Below are 27288 nucleotides of genomic sequence, written 5' to 3'. Positions count from 1 at the left end.
CAAGTCTGAAAGGACTGGAAATGATCTTGATCAACCTTCATACATAAGGATGAACAAAGCAGGGTTTGGGTTGGCTGTACCTGCCTTGGGGCAGCAACACTGAGCAGGGCAGATGAGGGGGGCAGAGTCAGCTTTGACTGTCCTATTTGAATGCACTGCAACCCAAAGCACTAATCTATCATTTGAGGGAACAAGTAGGTAAGCAGATGTCCACAGAGCTCACCTGCACATACACTGCCAGCTACAGAATGGCAACCCAATGAACAAGCCTTTAATTCTATGTGCCATGAATATTCCTATTCCATGTGTTTTATATTATCAGCTCATCTGCTGCTCCTCAACCATTTTTAAACTCCATTAAAATGTATGAAAAAGGATTAGGACACTGACAAATTTTGAGAGTGCTAAAGGCTTAATTATGAAATGATTGAGTAACTCAGCTTCCAGTTAGCTGAAACACCATGCTACAGGATTTAAACACCTAAGTTAAGAAGCTGAAATACTTACGGCTGATTTTCTAAAAGATTCATTGCTTCTTCACAGTCATAAAAAGGGTAAGTATGTGACGCAAAAAATACCTTGTTCTCTCCAAAGGTTAACTGAAGTGGAACTGAAACATGATCTATCACAAAAGAAAAAAAAAATTTAAGTGGTTGTTGAATTCTTTAGCTCTTGAGCTGAATGATACAATCATAATACTTTTATTATTTTACAGGACATAAGCAAATATTTAACTATAATGTTGACACTCTGGATCTCATGACCTGTTATACTTCAGATCTATAAGCTCTATAAGCTCTGTTTTGTCTTTTTAAGCTTTACAAAATTTTCAGCGCATGGTTGTCAAAAGAAAAGTGGAGGTGGGATAAAGGGAAGAAGCAAAATTACAGAATAGATTTGTTTTATGAAGTGTTTCTCAGTGGGGCTATCATCATGCTAGAATTTTAAAGAGTCTAGAAGAACAAGGAGAACTGAATAAGGAGATAATTGAACACATATGAGAACTGGCATGAGAACAGTCATTTTAAATAAAACATTTTCTTAAATATGAATATGTCTGCATGTAAAATTACTTCTTTCATTTGTGGATTAAAACTGTCATTGTCATGTGAATTAAAGCAAGTGATCTTTGTGATTAATGCCCAACAGTGTCTTCAACGCTAAGTTACCACAGGCACTTGTGATCTTCAATTTGCTGTACATGATTTCTCCACAAATGTACTTCTTGTTTGGATTATTACTGAACTAAGAGTGGAAAAATTATCTTCAGAAACTAGTGCTTTCCTCAGTGAAACTGTTTGAAATACCTTTTGCAGAAATCATTAAGACCTTGTGACAAGCCATTTCACAAGCTGTTGAGCAATTTCAAACTCTGCTTTCCTTGAACAGGTTCTTGGAAGACCATCAGCTGCTTGGCTGGAAGTCACCTTTGCCTGTACCGGGTCCCCTTGAATATTTCAGACTGGTGGGAATGTCAGGGGATTTCCTAACAAGAGGACTGTGAAAAAGCATTGCTCCTCTCTAGAAATGTCCTATTCCCTTTTGAACCAACCCCAACTAAAGTAACACAGACTTTCCCAAACTCCGTAGGGTTTCTTAACAGTAAGTGGATGGCTCAGGACTTTTTGTCACATGCTGCCAGGAACCACTGCCTGTGTTCATAACTGTCTGCCTTCTGCTGAAGTGTCTGTCAAGCTTCTGAGCATCTTTATACTACTTTTGAACATCCTTTCAGATGGATCCCTGTGCAACCAATTCAGAGAGGTGTATTATTTCTAGGTGACTTGGTTACTCTAATGTCATCCTTGACATGCTTCTAGTCTCACATTTTATGCAGGAAGATATCAAGATGTCAAGTTTATCAACCTGGTTGCTTTATGTCCTGCTTTACAAAATATTTAGGGAACGTGAATTGGCCCTAAATAACAGTGATGCTTTTACACTTGGCATAATCTGATACTAGCTAGCACACTAGCTAGTTTAAAACTTGGGAGTGAGATTTTAACATCATTACTCTTCCTGTAACTAAAACTGGATTTTGACTTGTTTCAGTCTTAAGAGAATTGAAACTTATCTTAAAAATTGCTTCCAAGTACTGTTCTGCCAATTCATGGCTGTTGTGATACATATAAAAGAGTTATCCTCAGGGATACCTCTGCAAGCTGCAAGAGCACCTGTTTTTTGTGGTTATCTTTTCTTTCTATTTTGTTTTTTAAACTTGATACATAATAAACAGTGCTGTGTAACCAGTTTTATTCCATGTGTTTATGCATCAAGATGTATGAACTTAAAGCATGAATAAAATGCTATCTAGCAAATAGCACAAGAATTACAGCTGGCAACTGACCTTAAGCATATAATCAGTGGTTCAGAAGACTATTACAGCCTTTAATTACACAATCACATATTTTTCCACTGGACTAACTTGCAGAAGCTGGAGGGCACATAGTAGAAGAGGCAGAGGCTTTACGAGAGACAGGACAGCCTTGTGACATGGACCAGAAAACAAGCCACTGAACTACAGATGACTAGAACAAAACTAAGACATCAGAGATGAAAAACTTCACATCTGAAGCGCATATGCAGCTCTTCTGGCCCCACACCCAGAGTGATTAGGATAAGATTAGAGTAGCTGGGTTTTGTTTGTTTGTGACACAGAATAGCTCTGTGTCTACGCTTCCGCCAAGCTCCTGTTTCAGGTTCCTGGTAGAAGCACTGGGAATGCTACAGCTTGTAAATACAGCAATGGAAAAAGTTTGTGCAGAACTTTTTTTTTTTTTAAAGTGTTTGAACAGAAAAAGTTCAGCAGTAGACTATTTGAGAAAAGGGACTGGAAGAAGAAAAAAAACCTTGTATGCAGCTCATATAAGGGCATCACATTAGAAGAAGCAGGCTATGTTCTTTCCTCTTATTATACATGGAGGGTAGCAATATTTCTTTACCTTGACCTTTTGGTGTTGGAGGAATTATATCGGGTGGAGCACAGATAATAACCCCTTCTTTTAACTGAGCGTCATGGACTGTTTCACCAAATGTACACGAAACCTGGTCACTCTCAGTCAAAGTTGGCAATGGACTTACAGTCAGTTCCACCTGGAAACAAAATTTTAAAAGGGCAAAATATTTGAAAGAAATTAAGCAAGATCCAGTAAGACTTATGGTCAGAGAATTTCAACTGCTCTTTTTTTTGGCCAGCACTGATATTTTGGCTAGTATCACAAAAGATGGTTCTCCTTTTCAATTTTTATTTCTTTCCATCTGCTAATCTTTTCTTCTTATACCTCTACTAGTTTTTCTAGTCTGGGTCTACATTGAATTAGACTGGTACAAAAACCTCTTGTCCTGTCAATGCATTAGATCAGAACAAAAATGTCTGTACAGACACACCCAAAGCCTTTTATTCTTGTCCTCAGCATCCAGTTTAGTAATAGTAAACAGACTGGTTAACAATTAAATCCTGACAAACTTCATTAAAATTACATTAACCTTAGGTGTTATTAGTGAAAAATGAAACCAAGGCTGGATGGGCTGGAAAAGGCTGAACAGAAAAATGGCTTCTTCAAGACTCAAATGTACATGCAAGAAACGCACTGAGATCTATCAATACTGCTGAAAAAGGATTTTTGAGTGATGGTGAGATCTTAACCTCCTCGAGGAAATTATCAATACAGAGTGCAGGTGAGAAACTAAATGCAAAATAAAATGGGAAAACTTAGTAAGGAAAGAGGAAAAAAAATTAAATTACATTTTGGATGCTGTCCTTGATTTAATGCTTCAGGTGTGTTAGTTATACAGTTTAACTTTTTCCATTTTGTACTGCCACTAGAAATGACAATCATCCCCTTCTCACTGAAACTATGTTATGAGCTGCAACGTTTTTTTGGTGAGTAAAGGAATCATGAGGAGACAGTTGCATTAGTGATGTTACAAGCAGCATGTAAATGCTCATATGAAGTTTGGTTTGGTTTTGGATTTTAGGTATTTTGGCCTCAGATGCTGACATGAGACACCACAGACTTGTTAACACAAGTTGACGAGATCTGAAGTAAGAGAAAATGTGGATTTTAAGTAGACTAGTGACACTCTACTAACATTTTTATTCAACACAGAAATGGCCTTAACATAATACTGTTTAATCATTTAGGAATGGAATTAAAGTGACATGAAAGAAAGTATCTTTCTTCCTGATTAAGAGGGATTAAAAGCCATTTTACTGATTTTACTTGTTGAGCATCCCCAGGAAATCCTCAGTCTGCACTGGTATGCTCCATTTGGATTTACAGCAAGCTATGACACCCTGGTCACCCTCTGAACACTCAGTTTTGTTGCCACAGAGTCATTTTGCATGCTGAATTTACTTTCTCCATGCACCCAGACAGACTTCGCTGTGTAGGCAAAACCACTGCTGATTTTAAAGCAACAAGCTTATGGCTTCGCTGCTTACTTAAGTTTATGCTCAAGTAAGCTGAAAGGGCAGCATGAAATCTCCCCTATCAATTACTTTTTATGGGTTATAGAACATTGTGCAACACTTTCATAATATTCAGGTAAATGTAAATGCTTTATCATCCATACTAGTGCATCATTTTGGTTTATAGAGAAGGTCAAAAAAAGCATTTCTTAGAAGAAAACGTGAACTGCCACCTGCAAAAATGGCAGGCAAGAAAGAACAATGTGAGAAATGCTGGAGAGTGAGATACCCAAAACACTATCCTATTCCTAGTCTCCACTGTGCATAAAGAAATGCAGATATTCACCTTTCTGACAGTCACATCAATGTGCATTAAGAACATGTAGGGAAAACATTTTCTTGTCATACCTTAGCTGGGGCTCTGCGACTCATATTTAGAGGGTCTGCACTAATGATAGTCATGCACATCCCACTTGGACTCCACAGCCAGTGGTTCTCCTTATCAGCTGTTCCACATTCTGTCTTCTTTGTGCACCTGACAAAACAGGAACACAAACCAAAGCAAAGCAATATTATAGTTGGACCCTGCTTTCACTGAATGAAGCAATAATTTTGGGATCAGACCCTGAAATTACAACACAAGATGACTTGGAATTTGCTTTAATATTGACTATTCAGGTAGTTATTGGAGAATTTTTAATAGAATAAGTATTGATGGTTTGAGATGTCAAAAGCAAGTGGGGAAATGTGCCTATACTATTTTGGACACCAACTTGGATTAGACAACCCAAATCCATACAGAGGCAGTAATATTTAGCACAGGAGCCACTGCCTGATCATCTGAGACCAGGCTGAATAATCTTCACTGCAATATATAACAAAGTCCTGAATGAGTGGGCACAGCCCATATTTTCTGCAGGTCAAGTGGCAGACACCTATGTGTTGCAAGTAATAAGACACCCCACTGGTGTGAGTAAAATGCAATACAGAAGCATTGCTGAGGGCACAGAGGCTCGTGGAGGGTTCCTGTGAAACTGTAGCACTAGAAATGTTACTTTCATAGGGAATGTTTTCATTAACTCCTGCCACTTTTTAAGACCTCTCTCTGCCAGGGCACTGTTACTATTAGGGGAAGACAACAAAGGTTGTGCAGCCTCACCAAAAATACTGGGAGATTTTCCCAGCTCAAGTACAGGAAGGACAGAAAGAAGAGATACTGCCATGCAGAAGCTGCATATGTGGCTACAAAAGCTTGTTTAAGCGTGTGTGTGTGTGTGTGTGTGCAGACAGTCTCATGTGCATTCTTTCCATTCTGTGCAAAGTTTAAAATGCTGTAGGATCTGTGGCTACTGTAGCAGAAGAGTATTAACTCATCAGGGGCAGTTGCTGCACAGTTCCGTCAACTCTACCCTTAAATATATCATTTACATACAGAATATACATTCATACAACATATACCTAAACACACTGTTAAGTGCCGTGTATGATCGTGAGACAGAACTTGCTGCAGATGAGAAAAATATTAGAAATTAACCACTTTTTTCTCTCCATTGGAAAGAAATACTAGCAAATGCAAAAATTCATGTCTGCCTGTTCTCAGAGACCATTAATATTTTGAGATATTGAGGTCAGTGGTCATATCAGAAACCTGAAGGGAAATCTAGGGAAAATTGCTTTTGTATGATATATGATTCGGCCTTCAACTCCCAGCAGCCCAGGAGGAGTCTGAGGTGTGTATTTCAAATCCCCAGGTTTTATCCACGGCAACCGAAACCCAGACTGGAAGAGTTACAGTATATTACATAAACCTGCACGCACCATGTTAAGTTTCTCTGCAGTACTCAATATTATGTTACACAGCAGGCTGATAAGTAACTTAATGTGATAGTTCACATTTTCAGACAGGAAGCAAGACTGAAATTCATCTGCATACTATAATTAAATAGCCCCTTTGTTCCAACAGCAAGTACTTAGAATCATGAATTCCCAACTGCTCATGCCAAGGGGTTAATTAACTTACTAGTCAAAAAGAGAGCTGCAGGACAGCTCTTCCCTCTCGCCACTCCAATCGATGTAGAGTGCAAAGAAGAGACATTCCAGAGCTGTTCAGTGCTGTCCTAGTTTACATGTGTTTGAATATTAATTCAGTTAACCTCTGCAAATAGTCAGTCAAATGCCACTTTCTGCTCTCCTACAATTAGGTGAGGGTTCAGTGTAGCTACATGTCTTGATAGATGATGTTTATATAAAAACATGATTTGAGCTATATACTTTATTTCAGATGCAAACAGTTTTTTCTTTTATGGTTTTTTTTTTTTTACACTTTCCTGCTCTGTCTAAAATGTATGCTATATTTTCTGAATTTTAAATAGGGAACACTTTTAATTTCTGGGAGAACATCTGACTGTACAATTCAGAGTGATAAAACATGCAGTTAGAAGATGTATACTGATTTTCAGTAGCAGCAGCAAAGTACGTATTTTCCCACACTAATCAAATCTGCAGAAGTCAACGGGGACATACTTATGTGCATAGAAGACTGATATAAGTGTCTGTGTGATAAAATTAAATCACTATCAGGAGCATAAGGTTGAGTACAAAGAGCTGGGATCACTACGACAAGCAGTAACCCACAGGACATGTCAAAATTTGAGCTATGCCACTGCCTGCACCTGAGAAAACACCAGCAGCACTCACCTGCCCTCTCTCACGCACCAGCCACAGTACGGATCCCTCGCCTGAGTACACTTCTCACAGTCCGAATATTTGTAGCAGTCTTGTACAGGGAGCCGATGCACCTGGAGAACCGAAAGTAAAGCAAACTGTAATGGATCTGAAGAAGGCACAAGGGGACAGAAATCTTTGTGGACAGGGTTGTACAGCGCTGTTGCCTGTGTCAGCAGAAGAACTGACCCTGTATTATTATGATCAGAGCTCAGCTTGATTTTAAGATGGTACATACAAAACCAGAGTCTGGTCATTTCCCCTTAACAAAATCCAACTTCACACACTTCTCCTACTTTTTTTCACTCCAATATTCTCTAATCTCTCTTCAAAGGAACGTAGGACATTGTTATAATCAAGAATCACAAGCGAGTCTTATACAAATTGAGCTTTTCAGTTCCTCCAGGTGTATTACTTCTGGAAATCTGCATTACAGCAGCCACCGTAGGACAGAAACTGCCTCAGCAATGCTCTGAATGTGAGAAACAGCTACTGCAGGATGGATACTTTCAAAAGGCTAACTTGGTACTGGCTAGATCATTTTTTAAACAAATTATCTTCCCCTCCATATCACTAGCACAGAGATGAAATCATTTGGAAATGTGACTGTCAGTGGCACTTTTAGCCAGAAGGCATTTCAGGAAGTCTGCAAGCATGAGAGAGCCAGGGTGCTTCAGGTTACTGCACTTCTCCACGCATAACCCTCCACCATGCAGTACATTCACAAAAGAAAATGGAAATAATTATGACAGGAAGCAGCAGGGAAAAGATCATCATCAGTTCTCATGTCTCAGTCCCCCAGTAAATATATGGCTTCTGTTTTTTATTTCTTTTGGTGCTGAGAATAAACAACTTTGTCTTTCTTTGGTGCACAGAAAAAGGAACCAGCACACAACCATCCCTTTTAGTTATGCTACTGAAATGATGAAAGAGGAGAACAGGACATACGTCTTCTTGCTGATGACTATATTTTACTTTTAAAGAGTGCAAAAAGTCTAGCAACTAACTCTGAGATGCAAACTTTCTTTTTTTCTACCTTATCCTCTTATTTAAAACAACTGGTAATTAGAAAGCTACTTTGAAAGTCTGAGTTTGGTCTTTTCTTTCACGTCTGGAGAGTTCAGTTGAGTCAGTTAAGGAAAATGTCAACACCGGGTAGCTTTCTTTAAATAATAATAATAATAATAATAATAATAATAATAATAATAATAATCATCATCATCATCATCATCATCATCTATTGTTAATATAATAAATATTACTGATTATTAATACAGAGGTTTACCTTTTCACCATTTTTTTCTTCCACAGATTCTTACCTAACTGGAGCTAAGTTACTGGCACTCTATTTCACTAACTGGTACCCATAAATAATTTAATATCCAGTGAATGGATTTTTTATGACAAGTATTTATTTCATAAATCTGGCAGGCAAAAACAAGCCCTAGAGATTGCTGTCTCTTCAAGTTTAGACAAATTGAATGGATTTTTTTTTTAAAAAAGCAGCTCTGTTTACAGCCAGCTTCCAAATACAGAGGAACTAATCTTCAAGGTTTTCTAATTGGCACTCGTAACCAAAGAGAGTGGTTAAAAGCTAAAGTAAGCAAACAGGCTAGTGATTGTCATAAGTGACCACCACAGGCTCCTGTTCTCCTCCTGGTATGGTATGTACCATAATGAATTTGGGATCCTACCAGCAATGTTCACTTGTAACGAACCAGCAGGAGCATGGCAGGGGTGGTACACTCCTTTCCAAGTCCTCAAAAAAAGATGTAAGGGGTTTCTCCTGCTCTCTGCCTAAACTCTGGGAGCAGAGCGGGGAGGAGGGGTCTGAAGCATTTGAAAGCATTTGCTCCAAGCCACCCACTGCTATTGACACAGCAGCAGGAGCTGAGAGGAGAAAGGGGAGAAGTGAAACAGGAAAGCAAGAGCTTTTTTCTGACTGTGGCTCTTAAACTCTGTATCATTCTTCCCTGTATTTCACTTGATCTGATTTCTTTCTAAAGGCTGCTTCAAGTTATCACCCACCACATCTTCACTTTTGCTTTGTTCAAATGCTTATGGAGCCCAAGCAATTAATTTCCAAATGTTAAGACAGGCTGCATCTGTCAGGTGGCTTAGCAGTAAGCATGTTTATCAGCACAGCTATCCTGCCCTTTATTGTTTACCTTATTTTAAATAACTCTAAAACATTTTAACTCCCAGGGCAGGGTTCTGATATCTCTATTCCCACAAGTCCCAGCTGTGCTTAACCCAGAAGTGCACGTTTCAGCATTTATTCTTCTCCCCTTCCTCACATCGCTTTGTTTCTCCCAGCTCCGAAGGCCTCCATTCTCCTCCTGTCTATCCGCTTCTAAAAGTGGGTGGGACTGCTCATTGTAATTAACTCCTAGAGATGACAGTAATGTAATGCCATTACAGAGCTCCCAACTTTATTTATTCATATTTAAGCTGAACAGGTTTTGTAAAAGAAAACTATTATTCGCATTATTCAGAAACTGCAATGTCTATGAGAGCTACTTGGAAAAGATTAAACTGAAAGCCTTTCTTTGGCAGAAATTTCCTGCTTTCTAAATGTAAACGTTTTGTAGAGATAGAAATTTTTTTTTTCAAATTTTCTCGGAAAAAAATTGTCTGTGGCCTTCCTGGAGAACTAGAATCTACTACGAGTTCAAGCAGACTGTCATCAGAAAATTTGTCTTCCTTCAAGGTTGCTGCCATCCCTTACACTGCTCAGCTGCTCATGCCATAACCTGGAGGGGACCTGGGGGCTTCTAAGCAATGTGCCAGCTTGTCAAATGGGGTGCCACGTCACCCAGGCATTAGTGGACAACATTGAAGTTTGGGGTTCTGTCCCAAATCTGAATGGAAGCCAAATGTGAAGTATCAACTACTTCAAAATAACCCCAAAATAATCTCCCTCACACACTGTCATATTATTAAATGCTTCATCAATTGCTTATCTGGCACTTTTTCCAACATGGCTTCTAGCCTGTAAACCTTCAGCTAGAATATAACATTCCCACAGCAGATATTTATATTAATCCTTCTATAAAACAGAGAACATTCTTCTCACACTGTTTCCCCCAAATACTCTCCTTTCACATCCTGCCTCATTCTCCCCAGGTTATTGTTGCCAGAGCACTTCCCATGTTCCATTCTGTGCCACTGTCACTGCTGCAGATGGTCACAGCCTACCACCCACCCTGTCCTGGAGAGCTGCTGAATCATACATTTGAGGCTGGCAGCTCCAGCCACCATGAAGAGAATTGTCAGAAGAGGGTTACAGCTGGAGGTGAAGGAGAAATCTGGCATCCTTCTTGTCTCCTACTTGCTTTTTTTTCTTTCTTTCTTTACAAACATCCATTGTGCCTCACCTACCAGCACAGAGAAGGGGAACCTAGAAGAGCCTGCCTGTGCCTTTCATAGCAAAGTCTGACCTTTCCTGCTGCACTTGCTCCATTCTAGAAGAAGCTTGAACGAAAGTGTTTCCCAAAGTTATAATTCTCTCGATTGCTTCTTAGTTTTTGACAGCAAGACCCATGAAAACTCCTGGCAGTTTTACAGATATGTAAACGTTATTATGTCAGCTGCCTGCACCCTAAATCCTGAAGTACTCTTGAAAAGGACTGATGGCAGCTAGACCAACCACCCCATGGATACCACACTGAGCACCAGGGCTTCCTGACCCTGTGGTGTGCTAGTGCCAAATAGCTCAACTTCATCCTTCTCATAGACCTCATAAGAGAGCTTTAGAGCTAATTTTATTCCCAACTGCTAAGCATCAAGGATATAACTGTTCCCTGAGTCAAAATAGTCAAATCCATCAGCTCAGACTTGAGAAAGGTCCTCATACACACAGAGGGGGGGAGACCCAGCAAATGGGGTGACCTCCAGGAACAACTGAGAAACATACAAATCTCAGCTAAAGTTGCAGAAAATATGAAAGTGGACCTGGTCCTTAATGCAAGCAGGACATGTTACCTTGTCTGTGGTCATCACATATAGATTTTCTTGGGTTTGGTCAAGGACCAGGTCATTCTTTATGGGTTTGTTTTGTTCAATAGTAAGAGAGCTGTACTCAGTTGCAGTGGATGACAGGAACACCTATTTCATGGAAGAAAGAAAGGTGGTTAATGTTGCTTTTTTAACCCAAATATCATTATATCTGGCTATTGCCATAAAAGAAAATAAAAAGCGTATCTATAAATACATTAACAACAAAAGGAGGGCTAAGGAGAATCTCCATCCTTTATTGGATGTGGGGGGAAACATGGTGACAAAGGATGTGGAAAAAGCTGAGGTACTTAATCCCTTCTTTACCTCAGTCTTTAATAGTAAGACCAGTTGTTGTTGGGGTACCCAGCCCCCTGAGCTGGAATACAGTGACAGAGAGCTGAATGAACCATAATCCATGGGGAAATGGTTGGTGACCTGCTACACCACTTAAGACATACAGAAGTCTATAGGACCAGATGGCATTCACCCAAGGGTACTGAGGGAGCTGGCAGAAGTGTTCATCAGGCCACTTTCAATCCATTTATCAGCAGTTCTGGCTAACCAGGGAGGTCCCAGTTGACTGGAACTTAGCAAATGTGATGCCCATCTACAAGCAGGGCAGGAAGGAAGACTGGGGAACTACAGGCCTGTCAGTCTGACCGCAGTGCCAGGGGAGGTTATGGAGCAGATAATCCTGAGTGCCATCACAAGGCACGTGCAGGACAACCAGGTGATCAGGCTCAGTCAGCATGGATTTGTAAAAGGTAGATTTTGCTTGACAAACCTGGTCTCCTTCTATGACAAAGTGACCCACTTAGTGGATGAGAGAAAGGCTGTGAATGTTGTCTATCTAGACTTTAGTAAAGCCTTTGTCACCATTTCCCAAATAATTCTCCTGTAGAAACTGGTGTTCGTGGCGTGGACAGGTGTACTCTTTGCTGGGTAAAAAACTGGCTGGATGGCCAGACCCAAAGAGCGGTGGTGAATGGAGTTAAATCCAGCTGGTGTCCAGTCACAAGTGGTGTTCCCCAGGGCTCAGTACTGGGGTGAGTTCTGTTTAGTATCTTTATCAATGATCTGGACAAGGGGATTGAGTGCACCCTCAGTAAGTCTGCAGACGACACCAAGCTGGGCAGGAGTGTTAACGTGCCTGAGGAGAGGAAAGTTCCACAGAGGGATCTGGACAGGCTGGATTGATGGGCCGAGGCCAACTGTATGAGGTTCAACAAGACTGAGTGCTGGGTCCTCCACTTGGGTCACAACAACCCCATGCAACTCTACAGGCTTGGGGAAGAGTGGCTGGAAAGTTTCCTGGCAAAGGACCTGTGGGTGTTGGTCTTAAGCTGGCTGAATATGAGCCAGCAGTGTGCACAGGTGGCTAAGAAGTCAATGGCATCCTGGCTTGTATCAGAAATAGCATGGCCAGCAGGGACAAGGAAGGGATCATCCTCCTGTACTCGGCACTGGTGAGGCTGCACCTTGATTACTGGGTTTAGTTTGGGGCCTCTCACTGCAAGAAAGATACTAAGGTGTTGCAGCATGTCCAGAGAAGGGCAACGAAGCGGGTGAAGGGTCTAGAGAACAAATCAAATGAGGAACAGCTGAGGGAACTGGGGTTGTTTAGTCTGGAGAAAAGGAGGCTGAGAGGAGACCTTATTGCACTCTACAACTACCTGAAAGGAGGTTGTAGTGAGGTGGGTGTCAGTCCCTTTTCCCTCACAAGTAATAAGTGATAGGACAAGAGGAAACGCTCTCAACTTGTGCCAGGGAAGTTTAGATTGGGTGTTAGGAAAAATTTATTCACCGAAAGGTTTGTCAAGCATTGGAACAGGCTTCCCAGGGAAGTGGCTAAGTCCTCATCCCTGGGGTATTTAAAAGACGTGTAGATGTGGTACTTAGGGACAGGGTTTGGTGGGACTTGGCAGTGTCAGGTTTATGGTTGGACTCGATGATCTTAAAGGTCTATTGCAACCTAAATGATACTGTGATTTTAAAATTAATGAAAATCCTGTGTTTACTCACGTTCCCAAATTCACATTAGGGAAAACATTTCAATTTTAAGTATATGGCATCAAAAGCAGGAAGCAAAGCACAGAAGTCATGAAAAGAAATTGCTCAGTGCTCACAATAGCTAATATTTGTTGTGGGGGTTTTTTTGTAAATACTGATTTATTTTAGCACTGTAAAATTAAAATTCTCAACTAAGAGCCTTTGCACTTGAAGGTGTTCAAATTTGTTGTTTTCCCTTACGGTTACCAACAGTTTCAGCTTCAAATTTCAAACCATGTAGCAGCACATGGCCATCACTCCTTCAAGCAAAAGAAGTTCTTTGGCATTGTAGCCTTGGCATTTTAACACTGCAAATGTGAACCCTTGAGCCCCACAACATACAGTCAGAATTTACTAGAGCTCCAGCGTGGGCTTTGTATTGCCATCTCTATTCACTAAATGGCCAGAATGATTACGAAATGAAAGTTGTTCTTAAACTAGTACAGGCTTGAATAGAGATAAGGCTAGAGCAGCTGCTAGATTACCTAAGGCTGTTTATACAGGGCTCTCAGTAGGTATCTAATCCTTCGGGAAAAGTGTCATTCAGGCAATGCTAATTCAATCTGTGTATTGGATAGCTGAGGTACATCAGAAATAATGTGGTTTTTCTTTGAAATTAAAAATACCAAGCTCCAAGAGAATTTGCTCCTGGTATGCAATCTTATAAATCACATTTACTTTTAGAGCAGAAGTATTCTATCATTACAGTTTGTGACCTTTTAAACAGCTTCTAGTCTTTTAAGTCCAGTTTGTTACCTTAAGAATTTTACCGTCCGACGTTCCCAGAAAGGCCACGGTATGCCCATTCTCCACAGCCACAGTGACAGCCGTGAGATTCATCCCTTCTTTTTGCAGTACCGGCTTCTCTATAACACCATTCTTACTTCCCAAAAGGTACGGTAAGTGTTCAGAGCCACAGGGGAAATTTTTGCTTGCATTCTAATAAGGGATAGCAATACAGAGCGATGTTAAACATTCAGATCACTAATTCCTAGCTAAGAATGAAGTGCAACCCTATTACCAGACAGTATAATACCCCTCAGACGTAGAAGAGTAGAAAGACAGAAATGAATTGTCTGGCCATTTCCCCCCAGCTAACAGGCAGCAATCATAAAACAGCCTGCTAATTGCAAACTGCTTCAATGCTTTCACTTTCCAGAAGACATGGGGAGAGAAAATTTTTTGTTTCTATTTCATTATAGCAGCACAGTTTAAAAAGTAACCAGTTTGTTTAATTAAAATCAACATGTCAAATAGACTGGGTTGACCAATTTTGTGTTGAAGACTGTTTTTTTTAATGCTGTTTTGTTTCTTAATTTGCTGCTGTCCATAGGAAAGCAACCCACTGGCAACCATCTTGTCAACTTCAACACATTCCCTCCTCACTACACGTTAATGCTGAGCTGCAGGGAGTGCCACCAGAAGGACGTTCGTTCACACCTTGCCTTTCCTACTATATTTGGTAACAAGACTGTCTTTCTGATATAAAATCCACACCTCCTTTTTGCCAGAAGCCACGGCTGCTCCACTTGTCACATTCATGATTTTTATGTTTGATGCTCACCTCAGATGCAGGGTACTGCAGTAAGTAACACCGATGTTTCGAAGCAAAAAGTGCTTTTGGCTTCTTACCAGTGCTAGTGACCTACTGTGTGGGAAAGGGCTGCAGTTTCATGAGATGAAGGATTATCGGTCAATACCAACATAAGGTATTCCCATGCCCCATCTTTTCAGCTGTTCACTCCTACCCCTGGACTGTAGCACACCACTTCTCAAGCTGTGCTCCAACAGCTGCTATGCAAGCGTGTTACCTTGCTCTCGTTGGGGAATTAAGACATCCTCCTAAAAAATGAGCTATTTTAAAGATGATTCAATTCCTCAACCCAGTTTAGGGTTGGCTGCAGTAAGGAAAGGAATGCACAAGTAGGGCTTGAGAATAGGGTGGTGTGGGCAAAAACATCATAAAGTCAACAGAGATGCTGAAAACTGCCTCTCAGAGACAGTAATAAATTGAAGAACAGTATCTGGAGGGGTGTAACAGTGACTTCCGAAAAACTTATAGCCAAGGTAATGACAAACCATAAAAAGAAGATGGCCATCAAGCTATGGAATTGTTTTGAGCCAGAGCAAAATATGAACACCACCTGAATATAAGAAACCCGTGTATTTCCAGTTATCTGAAAATTCAAATCCAAGTGAGAAACAACACCAAACTCCAGATATCACCTACAAGATTCTTAATACCATTAAAAAACATTATAAATATGCTGTCTGAGACCAGAATTGTCTATAGTAATCATCTGGAAGCTGATCATGGGCATAACAAATCATTGTATTTGACTTAGTAGTTTCCATACCAGAAGGAACCCTTTAAAATAAATGCACTTATGAAACCAATATTCACCTTTCAGAAGACATCAAATCTTTTTTAAAAGACTCAAAATTATTACTATCTTGCCACTTCTTGCTTGACATGTTCCACAACCCCCCAAACCACATTCCATTTCTATAGTGAATCCAGCTATTGAGTTTTCAGTCATCTGATCTCACTATAGTTTAGCTCAAAGCCACCCCAAAACATGCAGTTGTATACTTTCCACTAATTCTAACACAGATTCTAAAACTGATACTGATATTACCAGTCCATGTGATGCACACGGGTTTTCTGCTGCAAAAAGTTTGTAAAATGAGCTGGTATTCTTTTTAGTGTAGCAGTCATTTCGGTTTTTTTCCATCTTTTCATTGATGTGCCGCAAGGAAAACACACACATGGCAGATTTTAGAGAGCCGTTATCTTTGTTTACTTTGCTGAAGAGGGCAAGAAGAACTTTGTCATCTGAGACAGCATCCGTAGTTTGTCTCTGCTGAGCCATGCTCTCGGCCAGCTCCTCTCCTGGGGTAGTGACGTAAGCAGAATGACAGTGGTCATAGGCACCATCATCATCTTTGCAACCCAAGTCCATTTCAAAGTAGGAATAATAATGGGCATCATCTTTGCACAGACGTGCAATCAGTGTGCGGTTATTGACAGGCTGTTTCTCTTGCTGATTAAAAATAAAATAAACATAATTTTTATCCTCAAAGACTGCCACAAATTGTTGCGTGCTTGATGAGTGATAAGCTGACTTAACAGCTGCTGAGTCTGTATACATTTCAAAAATGTCTTTCCCATCTCTATCGTAGAGCTGCCGAGTGCTGATTATTATCCCATTATCATTTGGTCCATTCCCTTTCCCAACAAACAGCACTCGGTCATTATTCAAGGAAGTGATCAATCCCACAGTTGATACATTCTCATCGTTGCTTGCTACAAAGGACTTTTCTCCGCTACTGTCTACATAATACTTCTGATTGCTAATGTTTCCTAGATCTCTGATGGCACAGATTCCCTTAAAAAGGCTTCCACACACCACAATTGTTTTATCCACCTTGTTCAGCAACAATAATTTGTTGTAATTGTCAGTCAGTACTGCCTCTTTACATTGGTTTTCATCAATGGGAGGTGTGCACTTTTTGTTGTCCTTTCTTGGACCTGTTTCTACAGACCTTATTACATCCAGGTTTGCTGTAAGCTGATACAGAGCATTTACCACTCCCAAATAGATGATGCCAGTGTCATTATCCACTGTTAGATGATTTAGCTCTGTAGCACTCTGAAAAAATTTCAGTTCCTCATTTCTGCATAAGGTCATGCAAAAACAGCTCAAAATGCTCAATGTCCAGATCCATAAAGCCATTTCTATGTAATACCTGAAAGCAGAAAGAAAATAAGAACATGAAACATATTAAAAAATAAAATTTACACAAAATTCAGCAACACGAAATGGTTTTTTTCTTTCATTATGTCAGAAATAACTACACTTCTCTTTATGCATGTGTAGACATCATGAACATCATGGAAAGCCGCAAATCCTATTAATTGCCTAGCAATTTAATATGGTGGGGAGGGATTAAACAAGGTCATATGTCTAAATGATCATTATATAACCAATTAGATAATCAATCCTGTGCTAAAGCACAATGAGAACAACAGACAATTTTAAACAACATAGAGTGACAAGAAGTGGTAGTGCTTCTCCAGACAACTTCATACTGTGTAAATTATTTATTGTTGAGATTTAAAAGATATGTTGGAGGATCCCAGTGTTTCGGGTGGCTCCTCTTTAATAGAGGGGGAGAATTTACATAAAAGCGTTTGAGACATCTGTGTTCCCCAGAAAGGAAAAACAACCTTCCATTGACTACAAGTAAGTCTGGATCTGGCTGCTGATGCTCTTTAAAAAGACATTACGCTAATCCTTCATCAATGTAAAGCTGGAAGACGGTAGAGCCCTTAATACGTGACATTGCCTTTGACTGCTGGTATGCATTACAGTCCAACACTTCAATTCATTAGAGCACTGCAACTTAATAGTTTCAAATCTGTTTTAAGAACGTCACTTCAGAGTTTTATGGGATTAAGATTCTGTTACTTGGGGATTTTTTTCAGAATTTTTACTTCCCAAGCAGATCACCTGGCTGTTTGGAATTAGACAAAGACCTTCTGAAACTTGTAAGAAGGAATCTAATTTTAACCTGAAGAGTTAAATGAGGAGGCAAGTCCCAACTGTCTTCCTAAGCACAGAACATTTTGTCAATGTTTTCTGTAAGTGTTTAGTTCTGAGAGCAGAAAACAGAAGCTGGCATGCTTGATCACATTGATGTTAGGAGGAAAAGATAAATACTGTTTGGAGGAAATACTGAAAACTAAATCTGATCCACAGTATATTCATTTTCAAAGTTAGCCATGTGACTCCACAGCTTGATGAGGAAAGAACCTGCAAACTTACAGGGAATCTCAAGCTAAATCTGAAAATACCTGAAACTGTGAATATAAAGGAATAATAAAACCCCACAAAAGAAAAGAGAATCATTTAACAAAATAATCTAACAGACAAAAGCCTTGTAGGAGGAAGTAAATAGCACAGAATGCCAAAATGAGGAATGGGAAAAATAATAAAAATAATAATAAAGGAACCATGCTCCTGTGTCAGCTATAACTTCTGTTTTGGCAGCAGCAGTAGACTCTGGTGGGATGTGAAAGAGAATTGTCTGAATCATCATTTATACTGGATAACTAAGGTTAAACGTCAGCAACCAGGCTGCAAAAGTTTGAGCAGGGAGGTAAGGACTTTTTTTGTGAGTGCAAGCCATCTGCCAGCTCCCCAAACCACCCTGGCATTGCAGCAATGAATAAAGACAACTACTGCCCTCCAGCACTGACTGCATTTTGACCCTCTATGGAGAAAATGCATGTGCGATGGTGAGAACAGCTTTTCTAAAAGCAGAGTGATTCTAACTTCTAAAAAACCAAAAACCTACTAAATGTAACTCAGGATAGTAATGAAGACAAAATAAAAGGCTAAGTTCAGTCTTGTTTTGGTAAAGCTTTTATCATGTACCAAACTGAGTAGCTAACTGCAAAATGAGGTCAAAGAAGAGACAGTACATTACCGACAGCACAAACCTGACTTTCTAATGATAGGTTGACCTCATACGACAGTGACCAGGAAAACGCTAAGAATTATAACCCATTCTTCAGACGCATGGAATTCAGCACATGCATTGCAATGTAATGGAAGTGTTGGGCCTCTCTACAACAATCTTAGACCTGCTCTAAGGAACCCAGAAGAATTCTGATACTATTTATCAGAAGCTCCTCTCTTCTTCCTGCTCCCAATGACCTCAATTTTCCAAACAAGCTTTGATACCAGCTTACATCTCCATGGCTAAATGATATGTCATAATGCATGTCATTTACTTTCAAATGTTCTTCCTCACAGTTATCTGCAATGAAATAAAAAAACAACTTGACAAACTACTACAACGTTGTTTCATTTATCATTCTACTATCTATTGCACAAGGATCAAATACCGAAGAATTTGGATTCATTTGTTCCTGTTTATCCCACAAGGTAATTAGATTATTATAATCTCTGCTGTCAGTCAAAAAAAGCCATAAATAGCTCTACTTATAAAATAAAACATGCCTCGAATGGAAAATGATTTATTGCACCTTAATTTCTGTACTTGGTTTACTTCCACATCCATTTATCTCAGTGGATTAAAAACCCCTTTTTTTCCATTTGTGGCACTTGGGACATAGAGGCTGCACTTGTAATACACCTGCCTTCATCCCACGGACAGAACAAAGAGTCTTGCTGGTTCATGTCAGAGCCGGGACATTTTGCACCTCTAAACCAGACTCTTATGGGAGTAATTAATCTCTCTGTACCAAAATGGGTAATGCTTCCTCCCTACCGTTTTCTGCCTTGTTTATTTATTAAATTTTTAATCTCAGTTATTCAGAAATTACATGCCTCTACATTAATTCTGCCTTTTTTTTTTTTTTCTTTTTTCTTTTTTGAATTTACTCCCTGCCACTTTGGTCTCATGTCAAACACCATCAGATTATCTCAGACCTTCATGCAAAGTAAATTTTTCATTCTCTGTACATATGCTATGGAAAAGACCCAGAACTAAATTCCCATGCACTTCTCAAATACCAGGCTTAAAGAAGGAAAATGCAAACAAAATAGATTTAACTGCACTACAACCAGAGCTCATTCTCACCTGATCTTAATTGGGAAGTAGTAGCTGGAGGAATGACTAGCTGATGTGGTAGGAACCATGAAATGACACCTTGTTGGAATGGCACAGCTACCAGAGCTCTGCCCCACTGCTAGATCAATTTTAATTTAAGTACTCATAACTATGTCTTTCTACTTGAGCAAGACCAATAACCTTAAATAACAGTCAACTCTTCAAAAGGCATGCAGAAAAAAGGAACACCTATAATCTACAAGCACAAAGTGAGTTTCAAATTGACTTCACGCTATTACCCTTAAGAATTAGCACTAGCAACATGCTGACATGGATGTGGTAGGTGTTTTCCTCCTTCATTGCACAATCCTCTGCTGTACCTGTATACAGGAATCTTCAACTTTCCAGCCATCCCCAGACACTTTTCTTTAGCCTTTAATATAACTTTAGCTTTACATCACTTAATTTCTTACATTCGTTACAGCTGAAGTGAATGAATCCCAAATTTTGCCTGAAATTGGAATGAGAACTAAAGCAAGTGCTACTGCCAAAAATGACGGACAAGAAAGTCTTCAGTGAAGGAATAATCTCATCAGTTTACCTTCTGTGGTGTTTTTGCAGAGTTGCTCTTCACTAACCATATATATATACTGAACCGAACTTCGTTACCTCATCTAATCCAACGTTTTGTTACTTGAAATTCTGGGTCTAGAGACAAACACTTCTGTCAAGAGAGGCAGATACTGATATGCTTTAAAAGTAAGTGATGCAGAGAACTGTGGTTCTCCTTGTAAACTCTCCCCTAATGAGGGTGACCCCAAAAGATTCAAAAGATCCTAAACTTGCAACATAAAAAAGATAAAAATCCAAAGAATGCACCCAAATGGCGTAGATATTTGGGGAAAGAGGAATGAAATTTCTCTTCTCCCTTATTTTGAGTAACTTCATTTTTAGCTTCCAATAGGTTTTCCACAAGTCAAAAAGAATTCAGCTTTCATTTTTAAGTTCAAAGGAATTCAGAACAGAAACTGGAGAATGTGTGCAAGGCAGGGGATGAGCAGATTTTCAGTTTGGATTTCAAAGATCCTACTTCTGTGAGAACTGTAGGCAAATGTGAGCACTCTCCTCCCCAGCTACAACCTTTATTACTATTTCCTAAAACCAATGAACAATGAAGGTTGGTTGTTCGGGGAAGGAATCACCTGGAAAAACACTCTGCAGGATTCAAACTCGTTTCCTGAGAGCATAGCAACATGCTGGAAATGTTTTGGAGAGAGAGAGACTTCTTTTGTAGACTATGGCACAGGTCCAAAATTGGCTTAGTATAATCTCTGAGAATAGCGATCGCTGTGATGGGTGTCCATCCCTTTAGCTGTGATGGCTTGCTGTTAGCAGATGGGACCTGTGGGTCAGAGAGCTGCGGGATGTCACTTTGCGGAGAATTAAAAACCAATGTCCATGTCCTTAGAAGTTGTGATAGTCTGTACTGTTAAAACATAAAGGGAGTAATTTTTCTTCTCCTTCACTGCTCCTCAAAACACAATTTGCTAAGATATAGGGCATCTTCACATGGGACAAACCATCCTATCTGGTCAAACTGCTGGAAAAGTGGCAAAAAATGGACAAATACTTGTAACACTGATTCTGCTCCTGATGTGGAAGACAAAAGTTCTGGTTGCTTTCACAAGGCAAATTCTCAACTGGTTTTCTTATTTTTTTTTGAGTAATTTTCAATAATATAACATTTCTTAATATATGTAATAGTTATATTGATACGGATCTTCTTTTACAAGGTCTGATTGGAAATTATAGATTTGCCAAGGAATTAATGACTCCTACACCCTCTGTCCCTGTGCATTCTGCAATCCCTGGGTAAAACAAATGGAAGACACATGGAACCACAAACTCAGATTACTGAAAACCAGGGCTTCCTATACCATGGTTTCATCTGCCAAGAACGAGCTGCGGTGAGTTGTCCCTGGCTGGATGCCAGGTGCCCAGCAAACCCGCTTTATCACTTCCCCCTCCTCAACTGGCCAGGGGGAGAAAAATATGATGAAAAGCTTGTAGGTCAAAATAAGGATAGGGAGAGATCACTCACTAATTACCATCACAGGCAAACCAGTCTTGGCTCAGGCAAGTTATTTAATTTATTGCCAATCAAATGAGAGGAGGCTAATGAGAAATAAAACCAGATCTTACTTCCCCCCACCCCTCTGTTCTTCCTGGGCTAAACTTCACTCCTGATTTCTCCACCTCCTCCCCTGAGCAGCACACTGGGATGGGGAATGGGGGTTGTGGTCAGTTCATTACACATTGTCTCTGCAGCTCCTTCCTCTTCACACCCTTCCCCTGCTCCAGCGTGGGGACCCTCCCACAGGAGACAGCCTCCACAAATTTCTCTAATGTGAGTCCTTTCCATAGGTTGCAGTTTTTCATGAACTGCTCCAGTGTGGGTCCCCTGTGGGGTCACAGGTCCTGACAGGAGCCTGTTCCAGTGTGGGCTTCCCATGGGGTCACAGCTTCCTCTGGGCACATTCACCTGCCCTGGCGTGGGATCCTCCACAGTCTGCAGGTGGAGATCTGCCCCACCATGGACCTTCATGGGTGCAGGGCACAGCTGCCTCACCACGGGCTGCACCGCGGGCTGCAGGGGAACCTCTGCTCTGGTGCCTGGAGCAAAAACTCCCCCTCCTTCTTCACTGCCCTTTGGGTCCGCACAGTTGTTTCTCTCACACATTCACACTCCTCTCTCCGGCTGCAGTTGCTGTTGCACAGCAACTTTTTCTCTTTCTTAAATATGTTACCATACAGGCACTGATGGGCTCGGCCTTGGCCAGCGGCAGGTCTGTCTTGGAGCCAGCCGGCAATTGTCTCTGTTGGACATGGAGGAAGCTTTTAGCAGCTTCCCACAAACCATCCCTGAGCCCCCCACCCCCACCCCACCCCCAATCTTGCTACGCAAACCCAATACACCTATACCATGGTTTCATCTGTCAAGAATGAGCTGTTCCAGGGCCCAAAGAGGAGTAAATCTATCTTTCGTGCCTGCAGCATCAGCAGGGGCCAGTGATGGCTGGGAGAGGAGAGTGTGCACTGGATAATTTCCCTGGGAAAAGGGCATAAGCAAGAAGATCCTTACATCACTCTGGAGACTCTCATCTTTCAGAAGATCTGAGGTATCAGCAGCAAAATGAGCTCAGATAACTCACTCCCTGAGAGAGTCCATTAACCCAACTGGACACTGAGGCATTCCACAGCCTGGCTAGCTGGGACCTCAAGAGCAAAAGGACACATTTGAAACGATAAAGCAGCGTTGCATGAGCAAGGCCACTGAAAGAGAATTTCAAGGACTTATTCTTGAGCTTTACTTACAAGGTCATCCCCATCAAGCTTCCCACAAAGAAGATGAGTTTTGGAATGTGGCCAGTCATTTATCAAAGATCACCAAACCCTCCTTGTGCCTTAAATCTCCAAGGGGGTAGGGAGAGGATTAAACAGGGGACTAACAGGGACATCCAGGTCTAATATCTGTGGCAACTACAGTAAAACAGTATTGTCACATACAAGCAGGCCAGCAACCCAAACAGCAATGTTTTCCTGTCCCAAACCAAAAAAGGTTTCTCCAGGCGTTGCAACTGAATTAACAGCTGAGAAGCACAACTGCTTTTCACAGTAGGTCCTGTATCCACCAGCATCCCAGCACCTCCATGCCAAGGACTCTCAAGAACTTGGTGCAAAATCAGCAGGGTTGAGTCAAAAGTTTAAGTAAGGCAAACAGCTAGCAAATTCAGACTTCACGCTAAAAATTATGTCATTAGCTTAAAGCTAAATTAATAACACTGTTAGTAGTCTGAATCAAAACCTTTCATCTGTGTACACCTGAACTCCAAAGTATTTAACATTCTGATCTAGATCCAAATTCAGAGCAAGAGGAAGCAATGTGAGTCTTAATTTTTCAACTAGGAGTCACTTAAAAGAGCATTAAGAACGGGTAACGAGACTCAGAAAATGCATACTTACATATTTTCTGATCGCACTCAAGAATTTCCAATACTGTGCTGTCTCTGCAGCATCAGCAGATAAACAAAAAAGAAGAGTAGAGCTTCGCAGATTTATATGCACTCTTAGAAAGAGAGCCATGCTACACAAAGCTGAGCTCTAATGAATTCCCTGGTTTATTACAGTCAGACCTGGCACAGTTTTGATTCTGAAAATCTTTCATACCATGGATTCTGCCATAGTCCAAGGGTGGGTTTTTTGCTGCTCTTTGGAATCAAGACAAAAACTCTCTCAAATGAAAGTATCTTCAAGAGTTCACAGTACTAAGTGGCTTAAAAAGAAGTCAATAAATTAGCTGCTGTGGAAACACCTCATTCCACAGCATTAGCTACCAGCAATTTCGGAGTATAAATCAGCCTGAGACACAGGTAGCTTATGCCAGAAAAGTCTCTTCAAATCCTAATTTTTATTATTGTAATTTTTATCATGAAAACAAGTGTACATATTATCACCTCAAGTAAGACGGTTGCATCTACACAATCCAGCCCCACTGATGCAGGCAAGAACACAGACAGGTAAGAGAAATGCTACACAAGAAGGCCTGAGTTCCTGCCCTCCTGGACCACACCCCTCTTTCAGTTTGGGCTTCTACATTAATTCCTCCATCTTTTTTTCAATCTCTCAGTAGAAATGAAGTGCCCATTTTAATGAGACCTCACTCAGTGTTACAAAGGTTGATCTGCAAGAGAAGCAGTTGAGTGATGTGTTTAATAGCAAGCAGTTGACTCGGCAGGAATCTGAGCCCACAGAATCCCCAATTTGACCTGCTTCATGAGTTTGTTAAAACCATGAGGTCTCTTACCTAACAAAAATTTATGTGGTTTTGTTTTTTCCCAACTTCACTGAGCGCTAAGCCCAGTGATGCCCAATGGACCAACATCCAGCTGCATCAGTCTACGGTCAGCACTGGACCACAGGCACCCTGCAGACACTCCTAAAGTTGCTTACAGACACTTTTACATTACCTGATCCTGCAAATCTAATTTGGCCCCAAGTGTAAACACCCACTGCAGCATCGCAGCTGCCCGAGCTTTGAGGGGGAATGTCTCCTTGTAGCTACCATTGTGCAGCGTGGCCACAGAAGCCCAGCAGAAAGCTGAGATGCCCCACGCATGCCTGCCAGCTCCATGCATGTCCTGGTTTATTTTACCCCTTCTGCAACTCAGAAAAACTTTTTTGTTTTCTTTTAGCCAGGGGACCAGCAAAAAATGTGAGAGCCTGGAGCATGGGAAGGAAACCTAAGGAGTTAGGATAGCTTTAATTCGCGGGCTAATAAGGGTATTACAGCACAAGGAAAAAAATGCATTTATACTGATAGTAAAAGGACTCTGTGTCACCAGCTCCATGCTACAACAACGAATTACTTGTTTTCAGTGCTAAGGTCATCTTCAAGGACTGGTTTCAGACTTCCCCTGGAAGAAACAAGAAAGGAGGCGGATTTTTCTTCCATTGTGGGGGAATCTGAGCATGACCATGTGGAAACAAACAAAAACTATTCCGGCTCCTTCCTTGCCAGAACCAGTTCTCCCTCGTAATTAACCATTAATCACACACACACAAAATAATCAGATCAAAAGGACAATATTTCCAGCATGTGTGAAGCTTTACTTTCCCTACAAATTGCACAAATGGAACTTGAGAGGTCACAGGCAGATGATCCATCTCACTCTCCTCAAAACAGAAGCACTAAACCACACTCCGGATATCCAAGGCAGCCGCAGCCTTTTGCAGCAGCACCAGCCGGCTTGGTGGCAGTTCGAACCTGCACCTACCCCATGCTGGCTTGAGCGTAGTGAAAGAAGAACTGGAAACAGCCAGGGATTTCCTTGGTTCATTATGGCTGCACAGGACAGCACACAGACTTTCAAAGCTAAGTGGCATTTTGGCACGAGGCAGAGCTGTAATTTTTTTCTTCCTGTTACATTCTAATGTTATAGGACCTAATAGAAGAATCATATATAAACCATAATGATCAGGCTCTATGAAATTTATCCCATATATCAGTGGGTTATATAAATTTTAACTCATAAATCAATGAAATGCAAATATGACAAGTAATTCATGAAGCTCCATGCAACAAAATCCTTTCCCTCTAATTCCACCTCTCACTTGGTGGTGTTTGCTGTGCAATTCCCTGTCTCACCATCATGCTGTCTTATTCTTGTTTCTCCTGATTTTGTTTTCCCATTTGGGTTTAATGGATTCCTGCAGTCTTCATTTTAACATAGTTATCTGTCTGTGCCAGCGATTTATCCAATACTTCTGTGAGGTGGGACAGAAGCTCTATGAAAATGGGAAGCTGTCAACTGCACTAAATGGAGTACTACGATATATATTGTACTTAGGCAGCTGACAATGCAAGCCACAGAGAGAGGCAGAGGAGGATGGGGAAAAATTCTTGAAACGGAAAGTTTACTGAATGTTGCGAGCCAAGAAACACATAGCTGAGGAATGGAGAATTTTCCTGGCTTCTGCTGCTGGAGATAAATCGCAGGGGATTGTCTGGTTCATCTTTCTTGAAATTCTTTAAACTTTCATTTGGATGATTTTTTTTTTTTTTTGTCCATGATGGTGTTGCTCATTTTGACTGTTCTGAGATTAAAGGGTGGATTTTTAGAGTCTGCCCTTCAAATTAATGTTCATGACAGTTTTTAAAAAGCTCTTTTATTTTTCCTGCCTTACACATCTTTTCACATCTTCTTACAGCTCCTCCTCCCCCCACCTTCTTCTTTTCTTCTCAGGCACAGCCTCCAAGTTTCCCTCTCCTATGGCTGCTGCTACTACAGCTTGAATACTCTTGTGGAAAATCTCTGATGACAAAGCAGGAGGTAGAAGAAAAAAAAAAAAGGGGGGGGGGAATTAACAAGAACTTCAGGTGATTTTCAGACCTTGGTGGAGAGCTCAGACATAGTGCCTCACTGACTTCCTATCTCTATTCAAAACCTTATCTGAAAAACCCTCTTTTGTTTCTTGACTGCTTTTTTCTCCTCTTTTGTTTCCTCCTGCTTTTTCAGAGAAAATAAAAATACAGAGATATACTTAACTTCATGGCACCTGCTGATTTTACATCCTCAGTGTTCACTCCAGCTTGGGGAAGAGGAGGGAATGTATGCGCAGAGGAGACAGTGCTGGGTGAACAGGTGTCCTGCTGCAGGGAGCCCAGAAGAGGTAGCGGTATATGGTGCAGGTGAAGCACCACAGCAGAAACAACAGAATGGGGGAACTGCTTCTGCTTATAGGCAGATAACTCCTGCAGCTGAGAAGGGAGCCAGGAGAAGATGGGGAGACAGGTGACAACAGGGCAGAAACAGCTTGGAGAAGCAGAAGAGAAACATAGCAAGAAAGGGCATGTGGTAAATATTTGGAGAGGTTTTTAAGGTAGTGGGGAGATGAGTGAAATAGAATCCATAAGAAAGAGGACTTGCAGGAAATTGCAAGTGCTAAAATAAATACCATACACA

At 40.8% G+C, this 27288-nt stretch overlaps 1 protein-coding gene across 5 annotated transcripts in view; it reads right to left on the bottom strand.

Moving 5' to 3' along the window:
- The window catches only part of PLXNB2 (plexin B2), a 263745-nt gene that overhangs the window by 65412 nt on the left and 171045 nt on the right, over positions 1-27288 (bottom strand). For 4 of the 5 annotated variants that reach the window (XM_074903216.1, XM_074903214.1, XM_074903215.1 and 1 more), the window contains 7 exons: positions 15823-16933; positions 13940-14122; positions 11120-11242; positions 7109-7209; positions 4820-4946; positions 2943-3093; positions 508-622 (listed from right to left, as the gene is read on the bottom strand). In XM_074903216.1, the coding sequence (XP_074759317.1) occupies positions 508-622; positions 2943-3093; positions 4820-4946; positions 7109-7209; positions 11120-11242; positions 13940-14122; positions 15823-16933 (1911 nt within the window). The remainder of the gene's footprint in view (positions 1-507; positions 623-2942; positions 3094-4819; positions 4947-7108; positions 7210-11119; positions 11243-13939; positions 14123-15822; positions 16934-27288) is intronic. The other variant, XM_074903218.1, reaches the window with a different exon arrangement.

The sequence above is a fragment of the Athene noctua genome, chromosome 3 (genome assembly GCF_965140245.1).
Source record: "Athene noctua chromosome 3, bAthNoc1.hap1.1, whole genome shotgun sequence".
Classification (NCBI taxonomy): domain Eukaryota; kingdom Metazoa; phylum Chordata; class Aves; order Strigiformes; family Strigidae; genus Athene; species Athene noctua.
Note: the sequence above shows the minus strand (reverse complement) of the source record. Positions and strands in the feature narration are given on the sequence as shown.